We start from the raw sequence: 13,031 nt of genomic DNA on the forward strand, positions 1-13,031 counted from the left end.
TTAGAATCTGGACACCAGACTTACCCTTCTGGCAAGTGATACGGGACAACTAGATACAGCCTGCAGTGTCCTGAGCCACTGTAAAGCGATTAGCTGATGTCTGAGGGCAGAACACGTAGACTGTGAAGGCTGAGAACCAACTTGTAATTAGTGGTGCGCCCCCAAAGGCAGAAGGGACCCAAGTGTGCTTCATGCAGTTAGCTGTCCTTTATGATAATTCCATTGGCCATCCTAACAGCCCCCCAATGAAGAAAACCTGATTTACAGGAACTCAAGAGAGTAGTTTATTTTTCCTCACCTGACAAAAAGTCTGGACATAGGCATCATAAGTGTCATAGAGGTTGGATCATCAAGGACCTAGACTTTTCATCCTTCTGCTCTCCCATCCTTAGCATCTTGTCTTCGCCATGCCACAAGGTGGCTGCCACAGCTCCCTGAAGTGATTGAGGCAGCAGCACATGAAGAAGGTAAAAGCTTTCCCAGAAACTTCATGGTTCCCTTTAAATTTTATTGGCCAGAATTGAGTCACATGTTCTTCCCACTTCAAGGAAGGCTGGGAAATGGAGTATTTGGCAAAGAGGAATGGGATTGTTATGGCTGCCTAGAAGCAATTCTAGTTCATTTCCTGGACTCTTTCTGGCTTCTGCTGGAAAGGGCAGAGTCATAATTAGGCACTAACAGTATTTGCCCTGGAATGGCCTGAGTGAGAGAATTCTCTCTGAGAAGCAGTATCAGTGGTCTAGGGCCTCAAATGCTCACCCCCAGGCAAACAGTGCCCTCCACAGAGAGCAGGAGATGGGATGCCAGGCTTGCCCCTCCTTGCAGTGAAGTGTCCTCCCTACATTGGTTTTGTCTCCCCGACAAGATGATGCCCTGGAGGGAGCACCATTTCTCAGGTCCCCCTCACAGCCCTTAGGATGGGTTGACCAGCAGCCGAGGCACGGACAAGGAATGACGACCCTGATCAGCAGCCTACAATGCCCCCAGGAACAGTCTGGGGCCAAGTCCTCCTGGAAACTCTCAAGAGCCTCTTCCTTGCCTAGTTGCCCATACCTACTCAGTGGGATCCCCTCTACTTGAGAAGGTGCAGGATCACCCTGGCTCACCTGCCGTAGCTCTGGCCTCCTCACCAGCTCCTCAGATCCATTTCTCCTAACAGCCTCGTCTTTCCATCACTAATTCTCCTCCTGAGAGCACTTTGTAGACACATCTCTATTGTAAATGCATGATTACCTCATTGAACAGATGAGGAATTAGGCTTAGAGAATTTCTTCCGCAAGACCATAAAACCCTGAGTGGCAGTCTGAGGTTCGAACCTGTGTCTAGGCAATTCAATGACTTCCAGAGCCGTCCATCCACGGCGGTGTTTCCCCTCTGCAGGTCCTAGACTCCTCCCAGCTCCTCAGCAACGTCCTCTTGTGGAGAATGTCCTTGGAAAACCCTGATAGCATTTTTTGAACCTCGGCCGCACCCGTCACTCGCGCAGCAGCCGGAAGTAGCGAGTACTTGGCCGGAAGTGAGGCTGTGAGGCCGGGGGTGTAGCCGGAGAAGTCCCGGTAGCTCTCGGGAGTGGGGTCTGGTGTTGCGGCGCCCGCGCTCGCCAGGCTCAGGTGAGTGGCGGCGGCCGGGGAGGGGGTCGCGGCAGCCGCTCCCTGCGATCCTGGGCCTTGGCTCGCGCCTCCCGCCCTCTTGGCCTGCCCTGGGCCGGCGCGAGCCGAGGCCGGGCTCCGGGCTTCCGGGCCTGGGCTGTGGGCAGCTTTCGCAGGCCCGGCCCTAGGAAGAACCTCGGCGACCCGGAGTTTTGTGACCTTGGGCAAGCGGCTTACCTGAACATTGATTTTTTCGTCTGTGAGATGAAGATAATAACTATTTGCCTCACAGTGCTGTGGGTGAGAAGGTAGTGAGATATTATGCCGCTCCTCTGATCACACTTCAGTATGCATGCGAATCACTTAGGGGTCTGGAGATTCTGTACGTCTGGCTTGGGGCCTGAGATTCTGCGTTCACACTAGCTTCCAGTGAGGCTGATGCCGCTGCTCCGCAGGCTACACTGTGAGCAGCAGGGCCCTGCGGTGTTTTGTTTAGTACCTCGGACAGGTTGAGTTTTCGGTAAATATCAGTACAATATGTATGTACCCTTTTCCAATTTTTTTTTTTTTTACAGTGTCTGGTTGCACAAGCCTAAAGGTCCTACTGATGTCCCTCCCCCTTTTTTCTCTCCAGGGATAAGAAAGATAATTGCTCTTTCTTTTTCCGTGCAAATCATGACACAGCTCTTCTGTCTCAGGGAGCTTTGGGCCCTCTTCATACCAGTTAACGTTCATTGGCCTCCTCAGATGATGCTTCATTGCCCACTCACTGTAGACCCTTGGACAGTGCTCTGTCCTGTGGAGCTGAAGCCAAGGGCTTTAGCACCGACATGGCTAATGTTTTGTGCTGTAGTCATTTATTGTTACTGGAATCTGAATTTATGTTTTTTGCACTGTGCTCACACTTTGTGGGTAGTAAGAACAGTCGCCTTTCCAGAACTAGATTGTAGGGCTCTCTGCTCTAAGTGGTCTTGGGCAAGCTCTGGCATGAATTTGCTGCTGCCTGGTAGACCAGGATAAAATCTAAAGACTTTGTGCTGCATGATACAGCTGAGAAAGTGAGGCCTTTGGTAGTTATGTAGGTCTAATTTATCAGTGTGGCTTTCTTCCCCATTCATTGGTTTAGTTTTTTTCTGGTTTCCAACAAGGCCGTGTCATTCATCAAGCAAATAAGTCAAATTTGATTTCAAAGAATTTTGAGATTCCCCCTTCACTTGTCTGAAATACTATACTGTGTGGCCTTGTGAATCTAGGAAAGCAAATAAAACCAAATGTTTGGTTGTGCTAACAGTGATATGTACATGGACTGTTTATTTGGAAATTTTTTCACATGACTGTGGGTGCAGATACTTCTCTTTACCTGTCTGGATTTTGTCAGCCCTCCAGTAGTCCCATTTAGGTGGGCTGAGAGGACATGAGTGTCTATTCTCTTATATCCAGAGGAAACCCTCTGAGAGGAGTGGCTCTAACAGAATCATCTGTGGGGCCTTCTCAGACTGTATCTACCCAGGCCCTTCTTGCTGTTCTGATAGAGGAATAGCAGAGTTAGAAGAAGAAGAGAGAGCTATATAAGCTAAAAAACAAGCAAACAAACAAACTTTTACAGATGATTGTGATGTGCTCTTTTCTCTCCCTAAGTGTGGAAAGTAAAAGGAAGTGGATGGGATAGGCTGTTAGACTTGATTTTGGTTTGACTTAGCTCTGTGTGTGATACTTATCTTGACCTAAACACCTTTGCACTAGTGCTTTACCTTCAAGTACCTCTCTTGCAGGTTGTGCTTCTATGTGGAAACAGAAGCACAGAAGAGGAGAGTCTAGCCCAGTTAGCATCCACGTTAATGGCTAAAGGTTCTTACTGTCAGTCTCTAAGCCTTCACCAGGGGCTTTCAAGGTTTGTAGACTCTCAGCAGGAGACTCCATCCAGGGCCTGGAGAAAGTTAGTTTTTTGTTTTCTTAATTCTCAGGACTGTTCAACACATTATTTGCTAAGCAAAAATTGGGTTTGAAGAATCCATTTGTGGCAATTTTATCAGGACATAAGCTAGTTAAATTTTTCCAGCAAAAGAATCAAATCAGAATTAAGGGATGAGATCTGTTAACTGGTAAATTAAATATGCTGAGGGTGTCATATACTTGGTCTACAGTTAGCATGGCTGCCTCCTCCGCCTGGCTCCCCTCTTCTAACTTCTGGACTGTAGTTTAAAACGAAGCTGATCTGCCTTGTTCAGACCTGTACCTGGAAGGTGGAAAGGTAAGATTCCTTGCTTTTGCTAAGTCACATCATTCAAGGGTTGTTTGGGCAATGCCTTTCAGAACAGCCATGGTCTAGTGGTCTTTGAGGCTCCACTTTGGTTCTTGAGGACCCCTAAAGAGGAAATGGGAAGGAGGGTGTACTTGGAGCCTTAAACTAGGAAAGGAGCTTTATAAAATGATGTTCACATGTCTTTGAACCTTTAGAGAGGGCATCAGGAGTTGTCAGTTGGGCATCTCATAGTGTTCTTTCCAGCTTTCTCATGGATTCTATGGGAGTCATTAAGTAAGGAAAAACTAACTCTCAGCTGTGTTTTTCTCCATCTGGGCAAAACACCCTGATCCCCTCTTTTGTAGTGCCTTTTTCCCCAGTCTTCTGCTTTATTGGTTCTGTATTTACCTTGTGTTTCTTCCCTTTCCTCTGCACAGTACTCAAGACCCAGCTTCTGAAGTGGTTATATTTCAGACCTATATATGTAAGATCTGGTGCCTATACAGTTATTCTAAAAGTTGCGTGGTGAAAAAGTAGCTACTGTTTGCCGTTTGCAGTTTGGCTCTGCATGGCTCTAAGATTCTTTATTTTGTCATCACTTCTGTTACTGGGCATCCATGAAGAGGTTCTACAGACAGTAGGAAGTACTTGCACTAGGAATAACTTTTCAACATTTTCCTTGAGTATTTATTAATTTTTAATATTTTATTTATTTTTCTTTGCCAGGGAAGATAATTAGATTTATTTATTTAGTTAGTTTTTCAATGGAGGTACTGGGGATTGAACCCAGGACCTCATTCATGCTAAGTTCCTGCTCTGCCACTGAGCTCTTCCCCACCTTTCTATCCTTGACTATTTAGGTTGTTTTCTCTGTTCACTTATTGTCTTCTTGACGAATATCTTAATTTCCTGTTAGACTATGCATTTTGTAAATTTTTTTTAAGTTACACACGTACATGGTTTACATAGTTAAATAGTTTGACAGATCTTATAACACTGAATTTAATTCCCTTTCTTTTCTCCCTCCATTTTTGTTACACAGAGGCACTTTTCAGCTATTTGTCTGTTCCTTTTGGCAGTCATTGGTGTATTTTAAATAGCATGTTTGTGTTGCTGTTTCTTGATTTCTAGGGTATATCTATGTCTATGAAATCTTTTGGTTTCTTTGTTATGGGCTTTGATGCTCTAGGTCTCTTGTATCATTACTCTATCTCCCCCTACCCCACTGCCCCCCCTTCATCCTCCCAATATAGTTTGCTCATAGTTTTTGGATAGGCTGGTATTCAAAGTTTATATTGATAAGATTATATAAGTATTTATAGCTGAACAGAAAGTGTAAAATGATGACATTTTCTCTCTTGTACAACTTTTTTGTTTTCTCTGGAGTTAATAATTTTTGTTACTGTTGTTATTGGCTTGGTTTTATGTCTCTATTACTTGTTCATCCTCAGATTATACATCAGAAATGTAAATCTTCTCTGCTAGGTAATATCCATCCCTTCCAGCATGAACTAGTTGCTCTTTACATCTGCTCACAGCTGTAGTCCTGGCATCTTCCTTCATCATTATCGTGGGATTTCCCTTTACTTCTCTTCTATGTTGAACTAAATTTTGGATCACATGTCTCTTCTGCTAACCTTCAATTGTGATAGTTCTCTTTACCTAAATACGATGGCATCTTGTAACCTCATTCCTTCATGTAGGTAAACGTTGGTCTTTGAGGTCTTCCTTTGATTCTTCTTGTAAGTAGTATGTACTAACCATAGTGATAGCTAGGATTCTACACTGTCAGAGGTATGAGGGGCTTTTGAGCTGACCTGTTTTAACCCTCCAGCCTTCCTGGCACCTAGAAACCCTATAGATTGTTCAGGGTCCTCTCCATTCCCCTGTCTGTAATCTGACTCTTTCTTGTCTCTCCAGTACACTAGAAATGTGGGTTTTGGAATCAGATGATCTTTGATGTCAAACACCATTCTGTCCTTTGGCTGTGTAATCTTCAGCGGGTTTCTTAATCTTGTAAAGTCTCTTTTTCCTTGTTAACAATTTGGAGATAATAAAGCCTACCTTACAAAAAGGTTGTAAGGATTGGAACTGATGCAGATAAAACAGCTCATTCGAGGCTTGGCACAGAGGAGGCCCTAAGACAATTGTAGCTCCTGTTATTTCCATCTTGAGACTTAGCGTGTATTTTTTGTTTGTTTGTTTTTCTTTGTGAGGGGGAGGTAATTAGGTTTATTCATTTATTTACTTATTTTAAGGGAAGTACTGAGAATTGAACCCAGGACTTTGTGTGTGCTAAGCACACACTCTACCACTGAGCTATACCCTCCCCCTGGGACTTAGACTGTATTTTTGCAAATCAAAAAGAGCCACATCAATTCAAAACACTGGATGTATGCCAGTCAAACTTTGATGTTCCAGGAAATGGTTCTTTTTTTCATTTTTGGACCATGTACAGTAATCTCATTAAGTACTCTTAGGTAGTATTAATTGAAGTAATTTAAATTATTTAGTATGCTTTTAAAATTATTTATAAAAGTTTTTGTTAAATTAATCCATACACTCTTCTGTTTAACAGTTTTAACCCCAATAAAAAGGAGAAAAAAGTTAATTTATCAGAGGTTTAGCAGGAAGTCTCCCAACAAGGAAGCTGTATAGTTATTTTCTTTTTATGTAAGTGTATTTTAAGTGATGGCACTTGTGTTCTGTTTGTTCCACTGAATATTTGTATGTGCTTTCCATGTGTTGATGCCTGACACACACTTATTCTGTAAACCAGCCTCCTCCCTCTAGATGGACATTGGGTTATTTTCAATTTTTTGCTATTGTAAAAGAGTATTTTGTCTTTTTTTTTTTTAAGTTATTTTTTCAGATCTAGTTCCCGAGATGAGATGAAGGACTTTAAACAATTGCTTTAGTTGTATATTGTGGGGGACTAAATTTAGATTCCAGGTTCCAATTCTGGGTTCCAGCTTGGTACCCTTAAAAGCCCTGTTCTGTCAGCTGAAGAGTTCCATTACTTGCTCTCTCCTTGGTTCCCACCATGCCTGTGCTGCAGTATTAATTGAGATCCCTCATGACTGTTTTCAGGCATAAATCTTTAATTATCATCTAAATATTAAAGAAAAAATAATTACAGTACTGTTTTCCTGATGTTTTCTAATTTTTAAAAAGCTGACCATCTGCATTCATAGAAGTAAGCTAATAGTCTATAGCAGACTTATCCTTTAAAGGGCCAGATAGTAAATATTTTATGCTTTGAAGGCCATATATTCTCTGCCAAAATTACTCAGTTCTGCTCTTGTAGCAAGAAAGTAGCCATAGACAGTATTTAACTAATGGCCTGGCTATGTTCTGATAAAACTTAGATTTAGGCTCTGGGCCATAGTTTGCAGACACCTAATCTATAGCATCTGGACCCACAGGTTGAAACTTGGTAGGCAGAATGGTCCACAGGCCACAGTAAACAATCAAATGTATAAAGATTTGGTATGAAAGAATTCTACTCTGGTTCACAGAGAAATTAGAACATACATTCCTGCCATCCACAGAAACCTGTGTAGCTGGGCTGCCCGAAAAATGCCACTGGCCTGCCCTATAGTCCCCTGGTTCTTATGCTGTGGGCTCTGGAAGGAAGAGACTGATAGGGGAGTTGGTTAGGCATTTCACAAAGTCATCCTGGTACCCTCAGAGCCCTCATGGGCTTTTCTGCAGCAGGAGCCCTGTCTAGTCCATGTCTTGGAAGCTTAGGGCTCCCTGGGTTTTGCGTGTCAGGCTTTGCCATTTCTTTGTTTGTTTGTTTGTTTGGACAGTTTTTATTAAAAAACATGCAACATTTCACACATTTGCATGTCATTCTTGCACAGAGGCCATGCTAATCTTCTCTGTATTGTTCCAATTTTAGTATATGTGCTGCCAAAGCGAGCACAGGCTTTGGCAATTCTCAAGGAGAAGGAAAGACAGTAAACATTTGGAGAAAGCAGGAGTACAGCAGAGTCATTTCCATAGCCTCTCATGGTTTCTGCTGTGGGACAAAAATGGGACTTGTGCTGCTCACAGGCAGGATAGTCAACACCTTATTGACTGGACGCATTGCTAATCCGCCTCCTCCAGTGGAAAGCTATGCTGCTGTACCCTGGTTTGCCAGCAGGGCAGTCGCATGAATTGGTACTCCCTGAGCTTAGTTTTTGAGGTGCTCTTTGATTCCCACCAGTGAATTAACAGTGAACAGGTCCTAGGCCTTCTGCCCTCCGCTACCCAAATGAGTGAGTTTTTGAGTTAACTTCCCAAGTGCATGACTACTCTGCAGTAGTGATTCGGACTCTTAGAGGCCTGGAGAGGAGAAAAGGCATCTTCTGAAAGGTACAGGAGCAGCATTAGAACAACAAAACTCTGTAATCACAAGTTTTGTATTTTAGGAATAGGGAGGGCTATTGTGGGTATAATTAATTAAACTTTACACCAAATCCCACTTTTTACTCTTGCTGTTAGCACGGAGCTTTTACCAACTTTCTTATTCTCCAAGTGTGCTCTTTATGTGTTGATTTCAAAGAGATGGAATAGGTTGCTCACTTTTGTTTGCAGCTTTCTTTTTGGAAACCTGCTTTCCTCCTTCCTGTTAGATGTTAGTGGAGCAACTGTCTCTTTTCTAACCATAAAGGAAGTCTCCAGAGGACAGAGGAAATTCAGACTGAGGGCCAGTCCAAAGAACTGCCCAGTAGTACCCCAGGTTTGAGGTTTTCTGTGCCTTTATGCAAGGCAGATGGGGTTTATCCTTGATGTATGCTATCTTGTGGTTTGCACATTCACTGGCATTGAACTTACTTAAGTGGACAGCAGTGTAGTTTTAATCCATTCTTAATGTGTAAATTTTGGTATTGTAATAGGTGGAAGCCACTTATTCTTCGTCTACCCTTTTTTCAGTATCTGGCACCAATTCTGGCCCAGTCATTTGTGATCCATGGCTCTTGTGATATGCCGAAGATTTCCAGGGAGTTTCTGTGGAATGCCTTCCTGTCCAGCTCTAATCAAGCACCATATAAACAAGAAATTGCTTGATCAAACCTGTGAGGACTGTGTTCTAACTGCTAAAATGATCAATACTGACACCAGAATGGCAGCCAATCTCAAGCTATTAAAACCTTTAGGATATCAAGCATTTTGCAGTCCTTTTGCCTGCAGTGCGACCCGAAGTGTGGCATGTTGGAGTATGGGAAGCTGCACATGGCACAAGAGACAGGACCTTCCAGAAAAAAGCCTCTGCCATCCTGCCAAAAAAGTTAACATTTATAACACCTCCACTTCTTGGAGGATCCTGACGACTAGCAGTACCTTCCTGGGTTTGGAATTCAGCAGGGCTTCTGCCTCTAAGGTCAGCACATTGAAGCCAGGATCACCCAGGGCCATGAGAGTTAATGAAGAGGATGTGGAAGCTTTTGATTCCTTTGAAGACCCCCGAGTTTTTCTACAGCTAAGACCAGAATACCAGCTTCACAGCTATAATAGATCTGAGACTTGCCAGCCCCTGTCTGTTTCAGAAGGTGAACTAATTTTGCACAAAGTTACAGTTTATCAAGATAATCTTCAGCCTCAAACTATTGTTGATTATTTCTGTAAGCTGAGTTCTTTGCCTGCGGAGCAGCATCCTGTTTTGCTGTCCAGTGCCAGCTTTGCTCTGCTCTGCCAGCTGAGTGTGAAAAACATACAGCTCTTTGATGCCCCAGATCTGATCAGTATTTTGAAAGCCTTTGTCAGTTTACGAATCCCTCATTCCCATTCAATGCTAGATGTGTTTGAAACCAAATTTTGCCATAAGGTGTGGGAGATGAGTCTGGATCAACTTCTCTTGGTGGCTGACCTCTGGCGGTGCTTGGGCCGCAGAGTACCTCGTTTTTTAAAAATCTTTTTCAGTTATCTGAACTTGCACTGGAAAGATCTATCCTTGTCCCAGCTGATTCACTTAATTTACATTATAGGTGAAAGTCGTCAGGTACCCCAGGACCTAATGCAAAAACTAGAATCATTGATCCTCAAGTATATAGATTTGATCAATGTAGAGGAGTTTGGTACAATTTGTTTGGGATTTTTTAAATCAAGTAGTGGTCTTTCTGAATTTGTCATGCGGAAAATTGGAGACTTGGCTTGTGCTGACATGCATGATCTGAGTAGTTATGCCTTAGTGAATATTCTTAAAATGTTCCGTTTCACTCATGTGGATCACGTAAATTTCATGAAGCAATTTGGACAGATTGCTCCTCAGCGAATTCCTTCCCTGGGAGTTCAGGGTGTCATGCACCTGACTCTTGCCTGCTCGGCCTTACACATCCTGGATGAAGGCATAATGAATGCTGTGGCTGCGTCTTTGCCTCCTAGGGTAGCATACTGTCGAAGTAAAGATGTTGCCAAGATTCTGTGGTCATTTGGAACTCTGAATTATAAGCCACCCAATACAGAAGAGTTTTATTCTAGCCTGATAAATGAGATTCACAGAAAGATGCCTGAGTTCAATCGATACCCAGAACACCTGCTCACATGCCTGCTGGGCCTGGCATTTTCTGAGTACTTTCCAGCAGACCTCATAGATTTTGCTTTGAGTCCAGAGTTTGTTAAGTTGGCTCAGGAAAAAAGTAAGTTTGAAGTCACTAAGGAGCTATATACTCTTGATGGTACAGTTGGCATTGAATGTCCAGATTACAGAGGCAGTCGTCTTAGCTCTCATCTTCAGCAAGAGGGGTTGGAAATGGTGTGGAATTTAGCAAGGAAGGATATGGACTCAAAGCCTGAATTCCTAGAGGCTCTCTTTTTACTTGAGACCATGTTGGGTGGGCCCCAGTACATCAAACACCATATGATTTTGCCTCATACTCGATCTTCTGATTTAGAGGTTCAGCTTGATGTTAATATGAAGCCATTACCATTTAACAGAGAAGCTACATCCGTTGAAGATGAGACCAAATTAAGGCTTAAGCATGTGGGAGTCAGCCTTACAGATGATTTGATGAATCAGCTACTAAAAGGGAAATCAAGAGGACATTTCCAGGGGGAAACTGTGTCAGACACTGGGCGGCAGCCCATGAAATCAGAGGAGAAGTTGGCCATACCTGTGGCGGACCCCCTTTGCAATGTGGCACACAGATTGGGGGCCATGGAGATGGCTGATCTGTGCCCCCCAGCTTGCATGCAGGCCCCACAAGTGAAGCTGGCTATTCAGTTGACAAACAAGAACCAGTATTGCTATGGTTCCAGGAATCTGCTCGGGCTGCACAATATGAAGAGGCGACAGCTGAATCAGCTTGGGTACCGTGTGGTCGAGTTATCCCACTGGGAATGGCTACCACTACTGAAACGGACTCGCTTTGAAAAGCTGGCGTTCCTTCATGAGAAAGTGTTCACCTCTGCTCTCTAAAGAGCCTTCAGGTCCAGTTCTACTCATAAGTGCTGTGGATGTGCACTGTGCCAGGTGCTGCGAAACAGTTATAAAAGCCCGAATGTAGGTTTGCTAATAAAATCATCTGTTGAGGAGACTTAGTTGTGTTCTTGTCTGTGGCAGATGGAAGCTAGTGTATGTTACTGTGAATTAATTATAACCTAGTCCAGTTGTATAAGGTGCTGCTAATTTGTGCAGATAAATAATAAACATCTTAAAATGTCTTATGATCAAGTAATTCCAGTCTCATTTTTCTCTCTCTTTACTGGCCTTACCTCATGGTTATTTTGAATTTTTAGGATAAAAGTGTAGTCAGGAATTGTCCAAAGTCCATTTTTAAAAAATGGTTTTCATATACTTTGTTTTAAGATAAGAATCTTTACAACTTCACTTATATTTCAGTTTTCCCCCCCTGCATGTTTTTTTCATACTCTTTGAAATTAAGTCCTTCTCATTGTCTCTTAGATTTGATTGGTTATCCTTAGTTGCTGGTTCTTCCTTTTTTAAAGAGCCATTTGAGAATTAGCGTAATATATTCCTCTTAGCCTCCTCTTCTGCATTTCTACTTCTCTTTCATAACTTACCCTCGCCCCTCCCCCTGACCAAAGCCCCAAGAATATTTTCTTCCTAAAGTGGACCTAGAAGAGTAGAATTATATGAATACCTTTTGGGCCAGTGGTTCCCAAATTTGATGATCAGGCAGAATGGTTTTCATGGCTAGTAGCTCAGATGAGAAGGAGGTGTATTACTTCCCATAATAGGAAGTCTAGTGGGCTTCAGCTTTGGTTGTATTAGAGCCACAAGCATAAGAAGACTGAATATATGTAAGTAAGTTAATACAGGTAACTTTTTCAAACACTTGGGGTCTATGAGGTCTTGGGGCCATGGGGTCAAATGAGAATTTGTTTTAAAACCAGTCCCTCCCATCATTAAACTCACTTCCCCATCTATGCTAAGTAAAACAGTATCCAATTGGCCTTTGATTGTGCTCTGTCAGCTTTAGCTTCATTTTCCTCACTTTCCTCAGCAGTATCAGAAATTATTCTTTACTTACTGGTTTCCCTGTTGGAAGATAGCCCTTTGAAATAACTTTGTCTAGAATTTATCTCCAGTGTCCAGAATGGGTCCTAGGACATAGATAATGTTTAGTGAGTGTGGTCTGGAAATTCAGAGTGGTTAGGCATTGCTGGAGAGAGTTAAGAGTGGAAGGAAGGCAGAGGGTGTGGGGCCAGAGACAGAGAGAGTATCTGGGTCACGGAAGCCTTACGGCCTTGCCAAAGAGCCCCAGTTTACAGAAGCTAGAGTGCTTCTAAAGTGTTCTAAGTCAGGGAGTAATTGGACAGATTCATGTTTTAGAAATTTTAAATAAAAAGGATAGAACTAGATTGAGGTATAGGCTTGTATGAGATAATTCAGAGAGAATATTTCACAGATGTGTGCAAGAGCTTATGTGAGAGACAGTGAGGGCCAAAACCAGGGGAATGGAAAGTTTAAATTCTGAAGGTGTTTGGAAGGGGGAAAAGAGACAAGACGAATCTGCCCTGGTCATGCTGATACGGGCTTCTAGGGAGAAAGCTCCAGGCTGGGGTCTCAAGTGGGCATGAGGTCAGGTGGCAGAACCATAAGTGTGAAGTTTCCTGGGACAGGTGGAAAGGAGGTCATTGCAGGTAGGGAGGGGAGACGATGACCAAGAGTAGAATACCAGCATTTATAGGGAGGGCAGAGCAAAGGGATTCAGTGATAAAGGCGGAAAAAGAACAGATAATCAGACTTA

The 13,031-nt window shown here is 43.1% G+C and overlaps 2 protein-coding genes and 1 non-coding gene across 7 annotated transcripts in view; 2 read left to right on the forward strand and 1 right to left on the reverse strand.

Moving 5' to 3' along the window:
• Positions 1–1,510: 1,510 nt before the first annotated feature.
• FASTKD5 (FAST kinase domains 5) lies at positions 1,511–11,487 on the forward strand. 3 transcript variants are annotated; one of them, XM_045508496.2, is made up of 3 exons: positions 1,578–1,610; positions 3,734–3,840; positions 8,755–11,487. In XM_045508496.2, the coding sequence occupies exon 3, from the start codon at positions 8,792–8,794 to the stop codon at positions 11,234–11,236; it is 2,445 nt and encodes an 814-aa protein (XP_045364452.2). In that variant the 5' UTR covers positions 1,578–1,610; positions 3,734–3,840; positions 8,755–8,791; the 3' UTR covers positions 11,237–11,487. The 3 variants fall into 3 exon arrangements, with proteins under 3 accessions (XP_045364454.2, XP_045364452.2, XP_074203111.1); XM_045508498.2 differs by lacking the exon at positions 3,734–3,840 and having other exon boundaries at positions 1,511–1,610; XM_074347010.1 differs by lacking the exons at positions 1,578–1,610; positions 3,734–3,840 and adding an exon at positions 3,875–6,504.
• The window catches only part of UBOX5 (U-box domain containing 5), a 31,791-nt gene continuing 20,270 nt past the window's right edge, over positions 1,511–13,031 (forward strand). For 2 of the 3 annotated variants that reach the window (XM_010972772.3, XM_074347011.1), the window contains exon 1: positions 3,734–3,840. The gene's annotated coding sequence lies outside the window, so the exon portion shown is untranslated. Of the gene's footprint in view, positions 1,611–3,733; positions 3,841–13,031 lie in introns of those variants that run through there. The other variant, XM_010972773.2, reaches the window with a different exon arrangement.
• On the reverse strand, positions 7,653–7,759 carry LOC123613609 (U6 spliceosomal RNA). Its single transcript, XR_006720979.1, has one exon. It is a non-coding gene; the product is annotated as a U6 spliceosomal RNA (small nuclear RNA).

Source organism: Camelus bactrianus, chromosome 19 (assembly GCF_048773025.1).
Source record: "Camelus bactrianus isolate YW-2024 breed Bactrian camel chromosome 19, ASM4877302v1, whole genome shotgun sequence".
In the NCBI taxonomy this organism is placed as follows: domain Eukaryota; kingdom Metazoa; phylum Chordata; class Mammalia; order Artiodactyla; family Camelidae; genus Camelus; species Camelus bactrianus.